The 22,414-nt window shown below is 42.2% G+C and overlaps 6 protein-coding genes across 6 annotated transcripts in view; 3 read left to right on the top strand and 3 right to left on the bottom strand.

Moving 5' to 3' along the window:
* The window catches only part of LOC108134659 (tyrosine-protein kinase Src42A), a 33,342-nt gene extending 25,397 nt beyond the window's left edge, over positions 1-7,945 (bottom strand). Inside the window, exons 1-2 of the mRNA XM_017255053.2 lie at positions 7,079-7,945; positions 1,070-1,164 (exon numbers count right to left, since the gene is read on the bottom strand). Coding sequence (XP_017110542.1) covers positions 1,070-1,164; positions 7,079-7,372 — 389 coding nt within the window. The 5' untranslated portion in view covers positions 7,373-7,945. The remainder of the gene's footprint in view (positions 1-1,069; positions 1,165-7,078) is intronic.
* Positions 7,946-8,728: 783 nt separating this feature from the next.
* On the top strand, positions 8,729-11,289 carry LOC108134664 (rac GTPase-activating protein 1). Its single transcript, XM_017255060.2, has 4 exons — positions 8,729-9,007; positions 9,073-10,006; positions 10,070-10,857; positions 10,915-11,289. Exons 1-4 carry the CDS (start codon positions 8,929-8,931, stop codon positions 10,989-10,991), a joined length of 1,878 nt encoding a protein of 625 aa, XP_017110549.1. The 5' UTR covers positions 8,729-8,928; the 3' UTR covers positions 10,992-11,289.
* A 225-nt stretch (positions 11,290-11,514) lies between these two features.
* LOC108134665 (modular serine protease) lies at positions 11,515-13,299 on the top strand. Its single transcript, XM_017255061.2, has 2 exons — positions 11,515-12,512; positions 12,573-13,299. The coding sequence occupies exons 1-2, from the start codon at positions 11,738-11,740 to the stop codon at positions 12,752-12,754; spliced, it is 957 nt and encodes a 318-aa protein (XP_017110550.1). The 5' UTR covers positions 11,515-11,737; the 3' UTR covers positions 12,755-13,299.
* Positions 13,300-13,409: 110 nt separating this feature from the next.
* Positions 13,410-14,839, top strand: LOC108134666 (probable enoyl-CoA hydratase, mitochondrial). The gene is made up of 4 exons (XM_017255062.2): positions 13,410-13,460; positions 13,533-13,652; positions 13,881-14,605; positions 14,671-14,839. Exons 2-4 carry the CDS (start codon positions 13,556-13,558, stop codon positions 14,734-14,736), a joined length of 888 nt encoding a protein of 295 aa, XP_017110551.1. The 5' UTR covers positions 13,410-13,460; positions 13,533-13,555; the 3' UTR covers positions 14,737-14,839.
* An 89-nt stretch (positions 14,840-14,928) lies between these two features.
* On the bottom strand, positions 14,929-18,193 carry LOC108134655. The gene is made up of 2 exons (XM_017255048.2): positions 18,033-18,193; positions 14,929-17,975 (listed from the first exon to the last, which is right to left on the bottom strand). The coding sequence occupies exons 1-2, from the start codon at positions 18,110-18,112 to the stop codon at positions 14,948-14,950; spliced, it is 3,108 nt and encodes a 1,035-aa protein (XP_017110537.2). The 5' UTR covers positions 18,113-18,193; the 3' UTR covers positions 14,929-14,947.
* LOC121467698 lies at positions 18,189-22,362 on the bottom strand. The gene is made up of 4 exons (XM_041709885.1): positions 22,231-22,362; positions 21,103-21,909; positions 18,439-19,350; positions 18,189-18,323 (listed from the first exon to the last, which is right to left on the bottom strand). The coding sequence occupies exons 1-4, from the start codon at positions 22,360-22,362 to the stop codon at positions 18,189-18,191; spliced, it is 1,986 nt and encodes a 661-aa protein (XP_041565819.1).
* Between the last annotated feature and the right edge of the window lie 52 nt (positions 22,363-22,414).

Below are 22,414 nucleotides of genomic sequence, written 5' to 3'. Positions count from 1 at the left end.
AATGTAAGTGCTCGCTCACATACGTAAATTTATCCATGAAGTAGCTCGTTAAAATTTTAATTGTTTCTGGCAAGGGCTCACGCTAAAGGCTAGGGAACCCTAATAAAAAGACCTGACATCTTGTCCAATTACGGCGACTGTGAGTTTCCTAATTTGGGTTGTCCAAATAAAAATAGACAGTGATATGCAATAAAGAATATATTTGTACGGTTATATCTTATTTATCTTATCTCTCAGCGCTAAAAACAAACAAGGTGATCTCAGTTAGATTTTAACTAAAACTAAAAGCGCTTAAGGCTTTGATAAATGACCACTTTCAATCAAGGTAAGGCATCAGCATTTTGGGATACAAATATTAATAAAATGAAATGTTCTCATATGAACATTTGGGTGGTTTTTTTTTGTATGAAAAAATTGAATATACCAATATTCATTATTTAAAATGGTGAGATTAAAGTTCCTTATAAAAAAATCTGTTTGTATATTTTTAAGATATTAATTTTAGCTGTAATAAGAAGTGTACCAGCTATCTATCATTTTTATACTTGTTCTTGGAAAAGGTATTTAGCCTTAAGAATGCTAAAAAACAATATTTTATCCGTCTAAACTTAACTCAAATATTGAAATTTTCGTTTTTAAATCTATGAGCTCAGAAGTCGGTGCAGTTAACCATTATTAAAGCCAATAAATGGATTTAACTAAAATGTTTGCACTTAGAAAGGCAAACAATACCTAAAATTGCATGTACAGAGCACTTGGGATCTACAGTGGTTTTAGGACAATTTATATATCAAGACATCTGAAAGTATGCTACAAAAAAATGTTTTTGAATTGACATTGAGTTGAGTTGATGTCGAATTGAACCCATGTAGATAAACTAATCTACACTTTAGAAGTGCTTTGTATAAAAATGTTTTGTTTTGTATTATCCCATAGTTTTAGGGTAGAATATTTAAATGTTATACTTCTTCTGCGCCTTTGAATTTAATTTAAAAAAGAAAAACATTAAATTAATAAGTAAGAAAACAACAGATTGTTTCGGTTATAAATATGCAATAATCGGACTTACGGTTCTGCTTCAATGGATTTCAATTTGGCCACATAGTTGGATGGAATGTAGCCCTCCGAACGTGTCTTCTTGCTTCGCGCCAGCCACCAGTCGCCCTGTTAATATAATAAAAGACGAAAAACGCTTATTATATTTTTCTAATCGAAATCCTACAAATATTATTTAATAAGCTTTAATGCTGAAAATTAAAAAAAAAAAATAGATATCAGTTTCACAACACCCACAGATGTGTTTTGTTGGCATCTTTAACATTTTAATCATATATTTTATAGTGTTTTTTTTTTAAAACAACGCAAGACATTTGTTTAAATTCAGAATAAAAAGTAGGTACAGATTACGTTGTCTGCAAGGTATTTTAATTCTTATTGGCTGTGCTTTTAAACTGATTTCCAACATGACATTTTTCAGCTTCGATTGATTTACTTGAGCCCATGCAAACCATAAGTTTGTGATTCCAATGACCCCTTTATTATAATCGAATCGAAAATCATTGAATCATTGTAAAAAGCTGGGAGCTGAGCTATTTGAAACGACCATTTTTAAGAGCTGATTACCTCGAGCTAAAAAGGGAATCAAAGGGCTCTTTGAGTATGCTCTTGCTGGACTCTAGTACAGTATTTTTATGGTTATATCACCCAGAAAAAATGCATATTACGATATACGATGTGTAAGGTTTTTTCTTTTTATTGGTTTCGATTTTGCACAGACTTTCATGAAGCCCACGAACACAGGCATCCTCGTTGCAAAAAGAGCGTAAAGGAAAAAAGAAACGAAAATGAAATTAAAGTTTATACATTTGCTCGCGTGGTTGCGGCTCGACATGTGGTTACGCGCTTTCCAAGTGTGTCTGGTTTTGGCCAAAGCCGAAACAACAGAAGCAGAAACCCGCTTTTGCCGAATTTGTGCAGCAGTTTGTGTTTGTTGCTTCAGGTGTCTGAATATTCATACTGCTATTCACCCATGGCAGAGCAGATATCGAGCGGCCAGCTAGTAGTATCTCAGTAGCGGTTCGTGGAAAGTCGTTGATAGCTTACTGCTGCTATCTCTGCGATAAGCATCAAGAGTGCTCGCTCACTATCCGCCCATGTACATCCTAATAATGCTGGTCTATGTCTATGATTAGACCACTTGGCCCGCTACGATGGTAATTGTGTTTAGTCTGTGGCGTAAGGTCAATGAACACACATTTTAGGGTTCATTGTTTATTTGTTGCTGTGATTTTGATTTCATGGGCGAGCTGCTTTGGCTTCCAGCCCCTCCCCTCATATCTATTATATTCCCCGTTGGATTTTGGATGCTCTTCTTCTGTGTACAGCGCTTCTTTCTTACAAGTGCATTTCATAATCGCGTGCTTTGTCTGCTTTTCGAGCGTCCAATCTACTGCCTTGATTCCAATGAAAAGTTAAGTGATTTCTGCTGCCGCCGCTCGGTCGTCAACTCATTCTCGTAGCTACGCTTTCTTTGTGGTTTAGAGTTTGAAAGTGAAATAGAAGTTAACTGTGACAACGCTCCGGCAGACCGAGCATTGGCCGTTTTGTATTGTACATATATCTCAAAGAAATGTAGTAATATTATTGGAAATATTATGTAGGTATGTTGGCAACTTGCGTTTAAAATACTACCATGCTTTAGTCGTAAAAACTAGTACATTGTTTGACATTCTACCCTCGGAAAGAATGTTAATGCTTGGTTGGAATGTACATAAAATGTGCATACAAAATTTCACGCGAATTTAAACTGAAGAACTGAAGAGCTTTCTGTGTCACTTCTGAAACAGTGACTTCGATAAAACATATTTTAAATAACTAAGTATAACAACGATAAATGTGTTCTATGAAATATATACAGAAATATTTTTGATTGGAAGAATGAACATAGAAATTTCAACAGAAAAGATTTCTGTGTCACCCTTGCATATACTTTCTACGCTTCTTAGTAAAAATTTTTCGCAATTTTTAAAATTAAAATATCGCTGAAATGCTAAAGAAAAGTGAATCTACAAACTTAGAAATTGCTTAAAGATTTTCATGTGTAATTCAGTTTTAATATGGTGTTTTAAAAATAGTACATATACATTTGATTGTGATTTAATGGAACACCACAAACCAGTGAAATGTTTAAAACTAACATTACCAAATTAAAAAGCTGCTTTGCCTATTATAAACAGATTTTTAAAATTCTGTATAAACATATACAAATATTTAAAAACTTTTAAAAATTTTCCCTCGAAATCTTTTCACAATTTTTTAGATCTGCAAAAAGTATAGATATTCTCCCTTAATACCCGGGAACATGCTCTCTACGTCACTGCAACAAGTATATGGATGCAGGCGAAACCCTTGACGCCGGAAACTTTTATGCAGGTCGCACTCTCTGGAGAGCCACAAGCCACACAACACAACGCAATGCATAATCTACGACTAAGGAGGCATGCAAAACTAAACAAAGTAGGTTTTGCATGCATTTTTCTGGGGCGACGGCCGGCAAAGCCGAGTGAATCCTTGAAGGGTTTCATTTCCCTGCTCCTGCAGACCCCAGAGGGGATGGGACTGGATGTTCAACCGCCGCATAACTGGAGGAGTGCTAAAAACGAGTACAGGCACAAAAAAAAAAAAAAAAAAACGCTGCTCCAGTCGAGGGAGTCCAATGACAATGAAGAGACATTCATTGACAGCACACAGGAGGCACTCCCATAAAATATTTTTATTATTTTACATACAATTTTGATTTCTATGCCTGGCGTGTACCGCTCAAGAAGCGAAAGACGAACGAAAGGCTTCCATAAAAAGGGGAAGCCGGGTAGCGTGTATATAAAAGTGTACAAAATACACAACGTCGAAAGTCTTGCGTGTCTGTGTGTGTGTGTCGTACCTTAATTAAACACTGCCTCACCGGAAACACTAGCCACGGAACTGCCACTCAAGTACTGACCATGGGTAATGACTGCCGCTTGTTTGGGGGGGAAAGCGGTGAAAAGCTTTAAGATGCACCTTGAATTGCCTCAACAAATCATAAGAACTCTTGCGCGTTGCTTTTGAATTAATAAGTCCGATTGCCACTCAAATCCAAATATGCGGGGAGTGCGCAACTTTTGGCCAGCAGCCAATGGCAGACGTCATGGTTCTAGCGCCGTCTGCCACTGTAAGGTGGTCATGGCTATGTTGACGTAAAGTCTTTAAATACAAATTCCTGGGCGGCGAGGAGGGGCGTTGGTTGCCCACTTGCCACTTATGTCACAACATAGTCAGTTAGGATGGGTGGCCGCTGTGGGCGGTGACCTCCGATGGCTGGCTAATTATAGAACTCTTTTAGCAGTCAAACTATCCGAGTTTTATTTACTTTAACCAGTGCAGATGTGTCGACGTCTGTTTATGGTTTCAAGAGGAGTTGCAGTTGGGTTAATTGTTTATGTTTTACAATGTATACACAGCTTCATCTGTATTAATGAAAAGATGCTGCTGCCCAGAATGTTATGCACTCAATAGCGAACAACGAATACCCTACCGAAAGATAGCAAAGAAACGTGTCGATTTCGCACATCTCGAATGCATTAAATGGCACACCATAAATTTCTGCATAAACGATAAGCCAGACCATTCTCGATTAAGAGTTTACAGTCACATAAATGGCAAAAAATCTTAAAAGTGCATTTGAGAACTTTTGTACTGGATTTTCCATAATCAAAAACGCTTTAAAAAGTAAAAACTTTAATAGAAACTAAAAGTTCTATCAATTCAAAGTACCTTAGTGAGGGAATTAAACAAACTGCAGTCCGGGATTCCTATTGCTGCTGCTTTCGAGTTGGTTCAATTGGCATGTGACGCCGTTGGCCGCAATTACGGCGTCCGGTTCTGCACAAACCGTCTCAAAAAAGCATTTACTTATTGTGTTCTTAAAAGTTGGCGACATTGAAACGAAGTAAGCAAAGAGGAAAGTATGGAGCTATGGTTGGACAGCACATTCAACATGACGCATCGATGTGGGGCGAAAGTAGCAGCCGTTGGGCACTGGTGCTGTGGAACTTGAGTTTGGAAAATAACCGATAAGCTCTGAAAATCATGCAGTATAAAAATAATGATTATAACCAATAAATAATTGAGCATTTAAGCACAGCTTGCTCAGTGAACAATAGTCGGGTGATTCCCATTACTCAATGTACAAAATCAATGGCAAATAAGCAACAACGCCACAATATAGGTGCATGTGAATTTGAAAAACGTAGATGAAGGCAAATGTATCTGCCGGAGATGACCCTGATTTCTAAATAACATCTAAAATATTTTTTCTTTTTTATTTGGAACATGCTTGGGGTGGATATTCCTATTCCATCAAAAACTTGGAGCAACCATGTGTGCCACAAAATAATGGTTTCCCAACGCTCTAGCTTTATACGTGGTTTACGAGATCTTAAAGTTCAGACGGACAGACAAACAAATTTTGCTGGGTCAACTGGGCTAAATATCTTAATCAAGAATACATGCATACACTTGAAAGGGTGGAAAACACAATTCTTTTGCTTTACGACTTTGGTAGCCGATATTATAATTGTTGCATCCTCTTTTGTATAGCTATGTATAGTCTGACATTTTTGTGAATTTTGTATAGCTATGTATAGTCTGAAACATTTGTAATATCATTTGGCTGGAATGTTATCAATTAAAATCTATCTAGTAAAAATTTCCCCGTAAACGGCTTTAAAAAAAAAGTCAACCGGATGGGTTATCATATAGTTAAATAGATATATATACACACTTTTTAATTTTTAGAAACTCTATCTTTTGCGGCACGGTATTCTCACGATTAAAGATTTTGAAAGAAATGCTCACCAACTTTAAATGCCAGTTTGAAAAGTAATCTCATCCTCGATAGTGCATTGCATGGGCCGCATTTCGCGTTCAATGAATTGAGCAATTAAAACACACGCAAATTGTTTAAGGCCATAATTAAAAAGTTTTCAAATATGTACAAAGGTAATTACCAGTAGAGATATTTTTAGCTAAAATACCGTTTACACTCGTAAAATTCGATTGTAATCATTACAAAATCGCTCTTAAATTAATAAAAAAAATTCTATTAATTTTAAAATTAATTTTGAACAATAACAAAACAATGAGCTTTTGATAAGAGTTTCCTTTTCTTAAATGTCATGTTTTATCTTTTTAGATCTTCATCACAGGGAAAATCCGTACAGCTATAGTTTTCCTTTTTTCTAATGTTTGCGAAGTAGTGAACACCCGAAAGATACCATAAAAACAATTGTTAAATTTCGATGTTCTTGGGGAAATTTGATGATGTTTTTATAACGCTTTGGACCCAGAAATAAATTAAAAATATAAGTCATTATTATTGTTTCTATGCGTATTTTTTTTTTGAAGAGTAAAGGCTATCTGTGAAGTGATTAAAACGTAATTTATAAATGATGACTGCCAAAAATGACGGGTTTTATTGTTATTGTTATTATTTCCTGTACAATTAGGAAATAAGTATATACAAATTAACTCACTCTTAAGTGACCATATCAATATGATTAGAAATGGATAGGTGTTCTTTTAATTCACACAGCAAACAATCAAGCAAGCGCTGTTATCAAGAATTTTGCACTCTTTATCAGGCGCTCTCTCCCGCATTCTTCCGCTCACACCTACACACCTACATTATACACCTTCCCTCCCGGCTAACTGAATCACTTACTCGCTCAAAATATGTTTATACGAGAGCTACTGCCTAAACGATATATTCAGATTCGTTTATCATTGCCAGATAAGTATTTAACAATGATTAACATTTTTAAATTGCCATAAATAAGCAGCTTTTAAATGATTATATTTATAATTAAGTGATATTTTTACTGTTTCCAATGGGAATTCTTTGAGCTCCTCAATCTTTTTACATCTTTGTCAGTTAACATAATTATTTGTTTACTTTTACGAGGAGTTCGCTCTTTATTTACAAATTGGAATTCATAATGGTTTGCGAATTGGGCGTCCGTGTAAACGAAGTGGCACTCACCTGTGTGTCATTCAATATTTCCAGGTGCTCTCCCTTGCGGAAGCTCAAGTCTTCGTCGGTTCGGGCGTCGTAGTCGTAGAGGGCCACGAATATCTTGGCGTTGGCGCTGGCCGTGTCGCCCTCCGGGATCTGTGGAACCGGACGGATCTGCTCCGGCGGCTGTCCGGGGTGCAAGGGCATGGGGATCTGGGGCACGCCCACGCTGCCGCTGTTGGTGGGCGGGTCGTCCAGCTTGACACGATCGGCGGGCTTGTCGGCTTGCTCGCCCTTCTGAGTGGTGAGGCAGTTGCCCATTGTTGTTGGTTGGATGAGTGACTTCTGCTGGCGGACCGAGAGTTAAATGCAATCAATGCAAGCCAAATTGCAGCGATTGCGTTTACTGTTACTTTCACTGTTTGTTTATTGTTTGCTCGCTCCGAGATCGGCGCTTGGGTGTTGGCACTAATCGGCGCTCTCACTCGATCCCCGCTCCCGCTACCGCTCGCTCCCACTCCTCTTACAATTTGTGCAAGTTGATGTCGCGTTTTCGCTCAACTCTCTGTGTTTCAATGAGCACCAACTACCAACTAAATTAAATGCTTGCCCACGACCAAGCGTGTCCCTGTGTGTGTGCGTGCGTGAGTGTTTTCTCACTTTTATCTACATTCGCTCGTGTAGGTGAGTGCGTTTTGTGGCTGTGTGGGTGTGTGTGATGCTGGAGCTGCTGGCAAACAACAAAAGCTGCAGGATGACGTCGACGTGGGCCGCGAAAACAGTTGAAAATCGGCGATTAAACGGGTGACTCGCGCGTGCACTATTATTCAGCAGGCCTAGCATCCGCGTTTACATTTTTAACTTAGTTATCGCCCTCTTTTCCCATCGCGTTGCAAAGAGACAATGTGACCGTCTTGGGAAGGTGAAAAATACCATCGGGCATAGAAATATACTAAAATTATGCATTTAAGCTCTCAAAAAATCTCTTTAAATACCAGACAATACATGGTACACAAAAAGAGAGACCAGTTGTCGCAACCACTTGCCTATCGACAATGTAGCGATATTTTGAGGCGATACTTAATTTCGCAATGTATCTATTAAATGGATACTTTTCAATAAGTGAAAGTTGTTTAAGTATTGTACTAATATACAACGAAATTTTAATATAATTCTATAATACAAATAAAAAGTTGTGCCCAATATGAGAATGTCTTTCGAACCAAACGGAAGAAAGTAAATATAAGTTTTAGTGAATATCTAATCAATCACTATCATAACATGTTTAATATTTTCGAAGGGAAAAAGGAATCATTCATCTCTCTACAGCGAATGGTGGATTTATTTCCCGAAACTTGTTTTGCTCTTTGGCTCCAAGATGAAGATAACTAAAAAGACAATTTACTCGGGTCCGAGAAATGCCAATTATCAAACTGCGAATTTGATTTTTGATGATAAGCAACAGCCTGATTATTTTGACTGACTGAACGGATGGCATTCTGTCCAAGATTATTCTAAATGATTTCTTAAATGTCCTCTCAAATGTGGTAAAATCTTTTCAGTTACAAAAATTTATATCGATTAACTAATTTTATATCCAGCTATAGCACACAACCTTATACCGATATTTTATTTTTATTTGACAACCCTTCTTTGCGCTATCGCGAGACGGTCACACTGCGGGTATGGCGTCAATTTGAAAACAACGGAACTTGAAAAAAATCATCGCGTCCTTTGCAGCGTGCTCCGTTCGCATCTCATTTATTGAAAAAACATAACGTATTTTCAATAGAAATTTGTGTTGAATCAAGGGATCCACAGCGCAGGCAGTCCCTGCACGTGAAATTCTATCCAGAGATACAAGGAGCAAACCGAAAATGGCGCTATCCGCCTTGGCGTCCTTTGATGATCTGCGACGCTGCATGCAAGTGCTAACCGATGGAACTGCCGAAGAGGGTGAGTAAAGTAGCCTCAGTAGTGATTGGTGCGGTGGAATCCCTACAACTGCGTTTCCAACACAGAGTTCCTGCGGTTCCTGCGCATGTTCGAGCAGTACCACGAAAAGTGCGCGGGCTATGCGGCCGAGACGGCCAGGATCCAGAACGAGCTGGACAAGTCGCTGACCAAGATGGGCGACCTGGAGGGCAAGCTCTTTCACGCCCGTCGCATCATCGACATGGAGATCAAGGCGCGTCGCCAGGCGGAGCACGAACGGGACGCCATGGAGGGCAAGATAATGGCTGTGGCCGATTTGCTGCGCCACGAGCGCAATCTGAACAACGAGACCCGCGACAAGCTGGCCTTCCTACACACACTGCCCTCGTCGAGGAAGCGCAAATCCCTGAACGCCGTGCGTGAGGACAAGTCCTATGGCGACATCAACTCCACCGGCTCGCTGCTGTCCGATCTGTCCATCACCCACTCCGAGGACGACTTCCTCGACGTGCGCACATCGAAGTCCTGGCGGGAGCACCGACCCTCGCTGCCCAAGAACCCGATTCCTTGCGTGGGCAATAAGAGATCGCGCCTGAGTACGGGTCTCAACGGCAGTGTGTCCGGGAATACCCCAACCACCAGTAAGTCACGGCGCTCTGGCGTCGGCATCGGAGTGGAGCAGCACACGGTGGACGTGGGTCAGGGCGCTGAGCGCTTTTGTGCCACCACCAAGGTCACCATACCACAGGACGGGCAGGGCGTGATCCGGGCGGAGTCGACCATTGAGTCACTGCCGGTGATTGGCGGTCACGAGAGGATCTGTGAGGGTCTATCCTCGACGCCACGTCGATCGGTCCTGAAGGAGGCCACCGCTCCGCCTCTGACGCCGGTGAATGCAATGGCGCCGCATGTGGCCGCCGAATCCGGCACTCCTCTGCAGCACCGTCCGCTGATGAGGAGCCACACTTTCAGCCAGAAGACCTTTTTGCGCGGCGACAATTGTGTTCAGTGCCAGAAACGGTATGGAGCATGTTTTGATGTACCTATAGTCTTCATTGATTAAATATATTATACTTTTTCCAGCATTCGGTTCGGGGCCGTTGGCCTGAGATGTCGGGATTGCCCGGTACGCTGTCACATCGATTGTCGCTATCTGCTTACCGTCAGCTGTGTGCCGCAGACGGGAACGCCCACAACCAAGACCATGACCGGCTACGTGACCGACTTTGCCCCGTCCATTGCACCCATGATTCCGGCCCTTATTGTGCACTGTGTAAACGAGATTGAGGCCCGTGGCCTCAGCGAGGTGGGCCTCTATCGGGTATCCTCGTCGGAGCGGGAGTACAAGGCCCTCAAGGAGCAGTTCCTGCGCGGCAAGGCCACTCCGCATCTGGGCAACACAGATATCTATGTGCTGTGCTGTTGTGTGAAGGACTTTCTGCGGTCTCTTACAGAGCCGCTTATTCCGACCAGCCAGTGGAAGGATTTCGCAAACGCAGTGCAGAATCCCGATCCCAAAACGGCCCAAGAGATGCTGTACAAGTCGGTGAAGCAGTTGCCGCAGGCAAATCGGGATACGCTGGCCTTCCTTATACTGCATTTCCAGCGCATCGCTCAGTGCCCAGTGGTGCTCATGCCGATCGATAATATCGCGCTCATCTTTGGTCCCACCATTGTGGGCTATTCCACGCCGGATCCCGATCAGCACGCTATTTACACAGAGGTCTTCACACAGAAGCAGGTGATGAAGGCGCTGCTCGAGTTGCCCGTTTCGTTCTGGGAGCAGTACATCGTCATAGATACGACGCGGACGCCGGGAACAGTGATCAAGCGGGTGCCCAGCAGCAAACATGATCTACTCTCGCTATATGGTAGGTGATACACCATCTATACGATTCTCTTTCTAAACTATGTATCTGCCCCTGCAGCCACTCCCTTCAAAGGAGGCACCATTAAAAAGCGAAAGTTTTTGGGCACACCACCGGCATCCGCCCACAAGAAATAAGTAGACTTTTCTTGTCGAAAAGCATTTGACGTGTTACTTAAATTTACTTCAAGTATTTGCAGTTTTTTGTTTCCGGCCAGCTATCCCCCAGCTGTATTTATATTTGTACCCAACTAACAACGTTTTTCTTTATAATTAATTCGCTCGATTATAAGCTAAAGCACTTTATTCGTACTAACATAAGTATACTCACTTTGAGAACTAAAGTAAAATATGCATTTGAAAAGCAATGAGAGAACAATGAACAACTAGATTAATAAATGAACACAATATAAGGGTTTTTAATCCCTGAAACTGATTTTTGTTTGTTTTTTTTTTTTTTTTGCTTAAAGGGCCTAATAATTCTATCCTACTTTTTATATGTAGTTTTTAAAGCAGACTGATTGTCTTTATTATCATGATCATAAATATGTCAACCATTTCCGCATTAGAGTGTTTTGGATAATTTTACAATATTTTTGTAATACGGAGAAAGGGGGAATAGTTCATGTGTATTTACCATTAAAGTAATAATTAAATGGAATAAATTATGGGAAGTACACCAGATAAGTTTTATCAGAAAATAAAACGAGCTGGGCCATTGATACATGCAAAATAATTATCATCGCCGCTCAGAAAAGCCCATGACTTTACACATTTACACAGCTATCGTCATGTCATCAATAAACTGGTTTCGTAGGCTTCCCTAATAATACCCTTTAACCACGACGTAAAGCAGCCAGTCTGTCAATTGCAAGCCATTCGAAATGTTTGAAGCGCATCGGAATCGATCTCTGCTGTTGCTGGTCGTTCTATCCTTGGCGTTCGCCAGTTGCTCTGGATCGTGGAACGCCACGAGCTGCGGCCATCGGTGCGGAGGAGGCGACTGCATCGAACTGGACCAGCTTTGCGATGGCAGAGCCGACTGCTTGGATGCCACCGACGAGACGTCCGCCATGTGCGAAAAGGTCTGGTGTCCGGGCTATGGATTCCGCTGCAGCTACGGAGCGTGCATAGCCAGCACGGCGGTTTGCGATGGTGTGCGCGACTGTGTGGACGGATCGGATGAGCAGGGATGGCTGTGCCGGGCTCAAATGCAGCAGGCCAACTGCGACAACTGGGAGATGTACTGCTCCTCCGGACAGTGCATGCCCTACTCCAAGCTTTGCGATGGCATCCGAGATTGCCGGGACGGCGATGACGAACAGGAGTCTCTTTGCGAAGGTGTCGTCATACCAACCACAACGGTCAGATCCACCACCACTGCAGCCAAGGAAAGCGATGTCATAATGATAACACCCACATTGACCACGACGAGGAGACCACCAGCCAATCCTATTCAGAAGAACGGGGAATGCGTGATTCCCCAGCTGCCAAATGTGATAGTTAAGCACTTCACCGATGCAATCCTTCCAGCGGGATCAAGAGTAGCCAATGGCACGCGTATCTACTACGAGTGCCCAGCGGAACACTCACTCAAAGGAGAGCACCAGAACATTTGTGAAGACTCTTTGTGGATTAACAAATTTCCCTACTGTGAAAGTAAGTTGTATACTTCAAGGAACCCCTTAATTTTATTTAATTTACTTATTTTACTTTTAGCACCCACAGCCTTTGTCTTCAGTCTGGTGATATCATTATTCTCCTTCCTGATCGTAGTTCTGCTAATCCTAATTTGGCGGGTTCGTCGGGATAATGACCACAGAAGGGAACGTGAGGAGCACATTTGGCTGGTGGAGACCAGCACCAATCGTGCCCAGCAATCTGACATACCAAAGGTTTAGGGACTACTTGTAATCCAGTTAATAGTTCTCTGATGCTCTGAGTATTAAATGCTTTCAAGTTTTAAATTGCAACCGTTTTAGTGTTTGAAAAGTCTGTACAATCAGTGATCAAAAGCGCTTTAAAGTTTAAAATTACTCAGAAATTAGTAAAATGAAAAGTAAGATAGGTAATTGTAAGTTATATTTATGTATTTTAGTTGTAAGTTTAATGGATTAGACATCCCATTAAAATATAAACGAATGTTAGAGTAAACCAAGTAGAATAACATTTATAAACCCATTTACCTTGATGGGCTTTTTTTTTTTTAATAACTTACAATTATAGTACAGTAATTCAAAGCGTTTTAAGTTTAAAATTCTTTAAAAGTAAAAAGTGAAGTTACCAGATCAATAAGTAAGATACATACATATGTACCTGCAAGCCCTATTACATAGCTCTAAACTTAATTTTGTATTTTGTATCCCTTAGAACATCACATTTTATACCTCAACATTTAAGTTATAAAACACTTTACATACAATAAAAAATTTAAAAAAAAAATATATTTGCACTTAATAATTTTTTGATTTTTTTAAAATCAACGAAGTGAGAACCACTTGTTGCTTTGACTAAAACCGTGACCGGGAACCGTGATATTTCTCCGCAACGAGCAAACGGTCACACTTTTGCCTCGAGTGCGCCAATATTGCTCCAGTGCTCCGCAGCGTAAGTACCTTGTTCTGGAAGTGGCTCCATATCAGATCCCCCACTTGATTAGATAACGCATTGCACTTGCAGCCGGCTCAGATTCCCCATTGAAAATGGCCAACATTGCTAAGATCTTCGCCTCCCGTGCCCAGAATGTCCTGCAGGCAGCTGCCCGCCAGCCACAGGTGGCCACCCGGTTCAGCAGCTCCTGTAAGTATATTAGCAATTTAAATGGGGGATCAAAGTCCACTCCCGGTCAGAGGAGCCCAGCTGTAACCTAAGCTGGAAAATCGAGATGTGAAGTGCCGGTTTGCATCAACAAGAACTTGGTACTTTTCCAGCCAAACACTGGTTGCGTAATATCCACACACACACACACACACATACACACACGATCACCTCATGATGCCATCTCTTTTTCGCCCGCCCCCCTGATAGGCACCAACAACAACTGGGAGTACATCAAGACCGAAGTCGCGGGCGAGGGCAAGAACGTGGCCGTGATCACCCTGAATCGTCCCAAGGCACTGAATGCCCTGTGCAATGGCCTGATGAAGGAGTTGTCCACCGCATTGCAGCAGTATGGCAGGGATTCGAGCATCGCCGCCATCGTTTTGACGGGCAGCGAGAAGGCCTTCGCCGCCGGTGCCGACATCAAGGAGATGGTGGGCAACACCTACTCGCAGTGCATCCAGGGCAACTTCCTGAACGACTGGACCGAGGTGGCACGCACCCAGAAGCCCATCATTGCCGCCGTGAACGGCTACGCCTTGGGCGGTGGCTGTGAGCTGGCCATGATGTGCGACATCATCTATGCGGGAGACAAGGCCAAGTTCGGCCAGCCGGAGATTGCATTGGGCACCATTCCCGGAGCCGGTGGCACCCAGCGTCTGACCCGCGTCGTGGGCAAGTCCAAGGCCATGGAGATGTGCCTAACCGGCAACATGATCGGCGCCCAGGAGGCCGAGAAACTGGGTCTGGCCAGCAAGGTGGTGCCCGCCGACCAGCTGCTGGGCGAGGCCGTCAAGCTGGGCGAGAAGATCGGCACCCACTCGAATCTGATCGTGCAGCTGTGCAAGGAGGCGGTGAACACGGCCTACGAGACCACGCTCCAGGAGGGCCTCAAGTTCGAGCGTCGCACCTTCCACGCCACCTTCTCCACGGTGAGTTTTGGTTTTTAACTCTCTGTGTTGCCCTATCTAATCTTTGGATTCTTGACTCTTAATAGGCTGATCGCAAGGAGGGCATGACTGCCTTTGCCGAGAAGCGCCCGGCCAAGTTCACCAACGAGTAAGGTCGGACGACTTCAACCAGAGATCCCTACCAGCCAGCAATGCATTTATATTCTCCTTACAAAATCAGTTGTTTGTACGCAATTAAAACTTTTATCGTGATAATTTGAAAATGTCCACGGCACAATTTGCAGCATGCTAGCCCGGCTGTCAGGTGGCAGTATGGTGGTATATCCACTTGACAGTCGGACAGCATGCTCCACTGACCGTCTCCTAATCAAAACAAAATAAGTGCATAGGCGTCTTCGATGGATTTTGATGATGCAATCGCTGATTGCCATGCAGTTTGGAAGACAAGTAGGTTGGAAAGCTGTGCGCTGAGTAGCGATGCCTTCGTGGAGAGAAGGCATTCTCACGGAAATCTATTCCTCCACGCATTCTTCCGGATCTTGAAGGGCATTTGGTGTAACTAGAGCCATCGGAATTATCGCAACTTTCAGCCTGATGTCGACGATTTCTAGATCTCAAGGGACAGTGTTCTGTGCTCCTTGGTTCAATCAAACATGGATCACTGAGTTTAATAGAGAACTCCTTGTTGCGATATGTGACAATTCCCTGACGTATGTCCTTGTTTTGTGGCTCAGTCTGGCGTGAGGTAAGTAAGTAATCAGTGCAGTACCTGCATTTGTCTCTGTGACTTCTGGCCCTTTTTCGTTCACGTCGTTCCTCCCACTCCCGCTGGGCACGAGATACCAGCGGCTGAGGAGCTCGACAGGAATACTGCTGCGGTTGATGGGTGAGTAAACAATGGTCACTTGACGTGTTGTTCCACTTGCAGCTGCCATAGGACTCAGTTCTGATCTGTTTATGTTGGGTCCTTCTGACTTTTGGTGCTCTCCTTGAATAAGATGGTTCCTCACTGTATCTTTGTCTTTCGGATGCGGAGGAAAGCGGTGATTTGTTGAGTCGTCTTGGACTGGATTCATTACTCCAACTCTGTTTTGTCCATAGCCTAAGATCTCTTGGTCCTCGTATATCCTGTATTCTAGGTTGTTCTCTGAAGGTTATTCCTTTGTTGACAGAAGGCTTTGTTTCTTTACAAATTATACTTCGAGGCTCTTGCTTAAAGGATCCTTCCCTTTTTCTATGACCATCTGCACTGGAATCTCTGGATCTGGGAGAATGCCTTGGTTCTTCACTCCCTGATTGATTGGATTTAAACTGAAGATCTTTAAAGCTGGACCAAAAGAATCGCTTGGCAAAGGCGTGTAGTCGGGGCAGCAGGCTTGGCTTCTTTGGCATGTGACCATCTGAATCTGTTGTTAGCTTTCTAGAAAGGGTTCCCGACCACTTGAGCTTTCTTTTTTTGGTGGGAATGTCATCGTCCTCCCAAAAAACGGAACCACCTTTGGCCTCCTTTCGATTCGAAGCATTCCAAATGGATAAAGAATTGCAAGGCTCTTCAAAATCGGAGCTGATTTTACCAACGGACTGAGTAATTGTGGATCTGCTGCACGTACAAGCTTCCTCATTAGAATCTATATATAATTGAGTTTGTGGCAAGCCATAAGTGCGTTGACTATCAGTCTCCCTCAATCTGCGTTTCACCTGCCCTCTTACATCTGGATTCGTTTTGGACCAGTAGTAGGAGTATGGCCTACTGTCCGGAAACATTTGCCGTTGGCAAGACTTGTGCTCCGCCAGACGCCGCTTCTCCGCCCCCCGAATGTCCGGATCGACGGCTGACCACAGATAACAATACGGTGGTGGCTTCTTTCTTTTGCATTTAGGGATCGGACCTCCGCACTGATCAATTATTTTCTGTTTTTCGGAGTGGTGTACGAAACCTTTGTATCCAGTGCTTACTCCCTGGGGATTTTCTATGTCATACTTATCTTTAAGGCCAGGTTGATGAGAGCGTTCCACACTTAGTTGCCAATGATTGGAGATGGAGGCGTAGAAGGCATGCTCTGAATCTGGATCAGGTGGTACCTCAGTATTTGCCTGAACTTTTGAATGATCTTGATCTGGGTAAATGTTCGAGCACTCTTTTCTGGATATAATAGAACATTTCCTATTATCCCTGGTTGATCTAGTTTGACTACCGCTCCTGGGGTTTTTGTTACTTTTAAGGGCACCACTTACATAACTAGTTCCCTGAATGGCTTTAAAGAAAGGACGATTTTCGTATTCGATGAAGCGAGGATCTCGGCTCTTTCTCAATCGAGCCTTTTTACTGGGACAAATTTGAATATTGCAGGACTTTGGAATCCATTTAGGATTAACAATGGGACAAGGACAGTCGATTATTTTTTCACTGGGCTTTAAACTTCCCTGGGATCTGGATATCATGGGTTTGGATCGACAACTAGGCTCCAAACTGTTCTGGGATCTGGCAACAGGTGGCTGGTTAGAAGGTTGCTGGCTTATCGGCTGAGGAACTAACAATGGATTACTGACATAAATTCGATGTAGGGTATTCCCTTCCAAATGACTTTCCTTTGACTGCATCTTATTCTCATTCTTTGAATCAGCTTTCCTAGTCTTATGGTTATCTTTCTTCCCTAAATCCTTTTGATTACTTTCTTTTTTGACCGAACTACCTTGGTATTTGGCAAACAGTTTAAAGCTCAACCTAGATGGCTTGCTTTTGGGAACTCTGATCTTCTCTGTAGGAGCAGGAGTATCCAGCTTTCGAGGACAAGGGCAGATGGGTCGCTCTCGGTGACGGAAGCAAGCCACATTGGTGCAGGGGAACTCCAGAGGAGCCGCCGTATCGATGCCCGGACGCATGTGCCGTCTCTTGGCCGCCGCATCGTACTTGTAATAGGCGAAGTTTGGCCTACACAACCGGTACTTACGCTGCAGCTGCATCCTGGCGTGGTGCTGCTTGAGCAGGCCCAGGAATTCAGGTGAGACCCTTCGTCCTGGAAGGACATAAGAAGCCGCTTTGTCCTTCAGCCGCAGGGCATGCCTTATGGGCACCTGAAATCTGAAGCAGAACTTCCGTTTGCCCGGCTTCCGCTCGACTGTGGATCTTCGGGTATGAAGATACCACTCTGCCGCCCTGTCCTCCACATCGAAGTACTTCAATCCACGCCTGGTTATGCGTGGAGGCCTCTCCAACTTTTGCTGGGCAGGAGGATCCGAATGCAGAGTGGAGCAACTCAACGAATCCAGACAGTTGTTGCCACAGGTCAAGAAGTCGTAGTAGGAAGTGCAGGTGTTCTGCAGGTTCAGCTTCTTTGTCTTCAGAGCACTTAAAACATTCATCGCTGAAAGGCAATTTTGTTGATAAAACCTAAAAAAAATTAAAAAAATTACCTAGTTTTTCTAAGGCATGTGGATTGACACCCACCAATAAGAAGGCACATTACATTTTATGGTCTTGAGAAGCATAAAAAGTCCGGCATCGTTAATTAATCTAAGGATTATCATAAGGTGCCTGGTTCTTCCCTTATGACATTCCCTAGATTGATTTCCGCTCTTGGAACTTCGGTCTTATAATCAAAATTTAAGCATTTTGTTGGGCACAATATCCCCTCTTCACGTTCCCTTCTTCGCAATTTATGGTAATAAGCACGGAGTTCACTTCGACGCCTTTGGGCCTTTGCTTTCTGGATGAAATCCGAGTCCTTTTCTTCTTTGCCTAAGTGAGGATAATATATTAGTGGAGATCAAGAAAACAACAGCTTGAATTTACCTTGTGAAAACAAACTGCACACATAGCAGTCACATTTTCTCCGTTCAGTCATCTTACAAACATTATCTGCCATGGGTGTTTCCTTAACCTCAGGTTGTTTATTATCCAGCTGGCTCTTCCCCAATTTATCGGAATATCGACGAATTCTTAGGGGTTGCGTGTTGTACACTCCTTGGGATAATCTTGAAAGATTTACAGAGTCCTCGGGCACGGTTAGTGTCTCTCTCAAAGTGGGGAACTTTCCTCGGTGATTTATTTTCTCTACTACGTGAGGTGTTTTCGTGACCCGTATGTTTTGAAGCCTGAGAATGTTCTCCATCACAAAATTCTTCGGTGGTTTTGGGGGGCGATAGTCCTCACGTATGGCCACCTCTTTCATCAGCTCTTGTATACGTGCCTGCACCGCAGCCCGCTCCTCCTTGAGGAAATTCTGACGCACCTCATCCCTCAAGTTCTGAAAGCTGAGCGCCTGACTCTCACCGATCTTGCCACTTTGCGCATAATTTTCCTCCAAATTGGTGTCAAATAAGTACGCGTCCGTATCTCGGGGCACCTCCTCCTCCTTCGACTCCCTCATCTTCCCATGCGTAGAGTTGGAAATATTCGTTGTGCTGATCACAGACCTGGAAATATGCAAGTTCTTATCCGATGAGGTTTGACTAAATGACTTGTGATAGAAAAAACTCTTATCGCTTTTCAGGTATGAAATCGGATCCTTGGAGTTCATTTTACTCCATATTTTCTGATCCGGCTTGGAGTTTTTTATGTAGTGATAGAACTTTTTTAGCTTTATCTTTCGAATGCCGGACTGAACCGATATCTGATCAAAATTACTGTTTCGGATGGAGTTTTTTTGCGGTGGATCACCGGGCGGCTTTTTTTTACGCTTTAGTAGACTTGCTTGGGACTCTTTGACCACCGGAATTTTGTGAGAAGGTCGCGAAACACTGCGATCTTTGGAGCTTTGTCGATTCTTAAAAGGTTTCGAAACGTCGGGCCTGAGTTTTGAGAAACTAAAGTCTTTTAAAGTTTGTTCGGAAATTATAGAATCCGCCTCGATGGATGATGCAGAAGATTTTTTAAGTGTTTTACTTATTGTTTTTATTCGATAATTGCTTGTCAAAGCCGGATTGAGTTCTGGCATTGTGATTTCTTTGCCCTTCAGTTTTTTATGGAATGGTTTTGTCAAGCCTATATTCATTCTTCTATAAGTTCCCGCAGCGCGAAGACCGTAATTTGGCTCTACCTTTTTTGTCGAATGGGTCTTCTTAGGACTAGAAGGCATTTCTTCAGCCATCTTTGCGATCTGATTTTTCTTATGTTTTTGAGCTACAGCCAAACTAGTAACACTTCTCAGATTAGAAACACGTTCGGGCATATCGACATCGCTGCTTTTTATTAAATCTTTAAAGAATTTTGATACGGGAGGTTGTCTTTTCTTAAGAATTTTCTTAAAAGCCCATGAAAATTTTGCTCCCACCTTAGTTGATGTCCTTTTGGGCGACGTTCTGATCTTTTTAATATCCTTTGATGATAAAACTTTTAAATGATTACTTGATTTAAGAAGAGGATGAAGCTCGGATACTTTGGCGGCGTTACCCTTAAGCATTTCACCTAATGGCTTTGTATGTTGGACTGGTATTTGGCTCTGCTCAAGGGCATTGCTATTAAACTTTGGTGTTAAAACCTTAAGACGATTATTTGATTTTAGTAGTGGATGAAGCTCGGGTACTTTGGCGGCATTACCCTTAAGCATTTCACCTAATGGCTTTGTATATTGGACTGGTATTTGGCTCTGCTCAAGGGCATTGCTATTAAACTTTGGTGTTAAAACCTTAAGACGATTATTTGATTTTAGTAGTGGATGAAGCTCGGGTACTTTGGCGGCGTTACCCTTAAGCATTTCACCTAATGGCTTTGTATGTTGGACTGGTATTTGGCTCTGCTCAAGGGCATTGCTATTAAACTTTGGTGTTAAAACCTTAAGACGATTATTTGATTTTAGTAGTGGATGAAGCTCGGGTACTTTGGCGGCGTTACCCTTAAGCATTTCACCTAATGGCTTTGTATGTTGGACTGGTATTTGGCTCTGCTCAAGGGCATTGCTATTAAACTTTGGTGTTAAAACCTTAGGACGATTATTTGATTTTAGTAGTGGCTGAAGCTCGGGTACTTTGGCGGCGTTACCCTTAAGCATTTTATCAAATTGGTGTGTGTGTTGGTCTGATTTTTGACTCTGCTCAAAGGCATTGCTATTAAACTTTGATGTTAAAACCTTAGGACGATTATTTGATTTTAGTAGTGGCTGAAGCTCGGGTACTTTGGCGGCGTTACCCTTAAGCATTTTATCAAATGGGTGTGTGTGTTGGTCTGATTTTTGACTCCCTTCAAAAGAATTGCTATTTAAACTTTTACGAGGGTCAAACGTGGGCACTTCCAGGTTGTGTCTGCTCCCTAAAGTAGACTGCACTTCTGGCACCACAGCAGCTGCTTCATCAAGCATTGGGCCAAATAGATCTGTACTTCCCTGCTTCTTTTTGCTTTCCTGGTATTTGTCTAATGTCGTTTGAAATCTAATCTTTTCTCGATTCTTGCTAGGTCGTGGTTGGTTGGTAAGTTGTTTAACAAAGGCTCGCTCCGAAATTACGGAAGATGATTTTGGTTGTTTCTTTTCGTGAGCAGACTTAGTCTTTACTGCTTCCGAAGTGTTATAATAAGGACTAACCTTCTGCTGTTCCCATTGCAGATTTCGACGAACGTACTGAGCTTTGTTAAAGTCAAATAGACGCTGAAACTTGTCCAGACCTTCACGTTTCTTGATCATATTCTGCTTATCAAGTTTCTGCTCATTTTCCTTTTCCAATTTCGCTTCCGGTTTCACTGTTTTTGAAGAGGTTTGATAAGGACTATCTTTCTTCTGTTTCCATTGCAGGTTTCGACGAACGTTCTGAGCTTTGTTAAAGTCAAATAGACGCTGAAACTGGTCCAGCCCTTCACGTTTCTTCATCATATTCTGCTTATCAAGTTTCTGATCCTTTATATTTTCCGGTTTCACTGTTCTTGAAGTATTTCCGGTTGAGGTACGATAAGGACTATCTTTCTTCTGTTCCCATTGCAGGTATCGACGAACGTTCTGAGTTTTGTTAAAGTCAAAGTGACGCTGAAACTTGTCCAGCCCTTCTCTTTTATTGGTAAGATTCTGCATAAGGATTTTCTGCTTTTCCAAATCCTGCTCATTGGCTCTTTCTTTAAGCTTTTTTTCGTGCTCCTCGTGCCATTTGGGTTTTTCTCTTTTAACTATTGCTGGTCCTTGGGCGAAAGTCAGACTTCTTTGGGCTATAAATGTAGGTTTGTCGTACGAATGGGATTTTAATTCAGGCAGAATAGATCGACTTTCTCTTCCGGTAAACTTTTTCACCTCTTGAATATACTCTGGCTTTCTTTTTCTGCGCCTACAGCAAATTTCGTAGACGTCTTTATCACCAACTTGAGGCTTCTTCGGTTTGATTTCAACCAGTAGATCTCGGGAGCTCTATAACATTCGGATAAGTGTCAAATTAGCTAAGTCAAAACTAATATTTAGATATAAAATAATACATAATAATTTAATATATTTTGGTAACCTATTTTCTGTTTTAGTTTTTGTATTAAACCACATGTTTAGTAATATGTTTTATGTTTATAATTAATAATAATGCAATATATTTTGGTTACTTATTTCCTGCATCTTTTATTCCAAAGGTATGTATATTTGTCCCTATTTTATATTTAACCAATTGTTCTGGAATATGTGTTTATACCAATTTTTTGTAGTTATATTAATAGTAAAAGTTGTAAGGACTTTAATTTTCACCTGGGGACAGCTAAGCTTGAATTCATTTTTGGCATTTAATGGACAATAATTTTGCATCTTCTTCTCTATATCTCTATAGGAATTTGGTTGAAAGTTACACCAGCAGATGTTGGATTTCTTGAACGCAGCCATAGTATCAATTCCAAATGCAAATATCCTCCTGAAAACGAACAATTTATTGTAC

Source organism: Drosophila elegans, unplaced genomic scaffold (assembly GCF_018152505.1).
Source record: "Drosophila elegans isolate 14027-0461.03 unplaced genomic scaffold, ASM1815250v1 contig_520, whole genome shotgun sequence".
In the NCBI taxonomy this organism is placed as follows: Eukaryota; Metazoa; Arthropoda; class Insecta; order Diptera; family Drosophilidae; genus Drosophila; species Drosophila elegans.
This window is presented reverse-complemented; position numbering and strand designations above follow the sequence as displayed.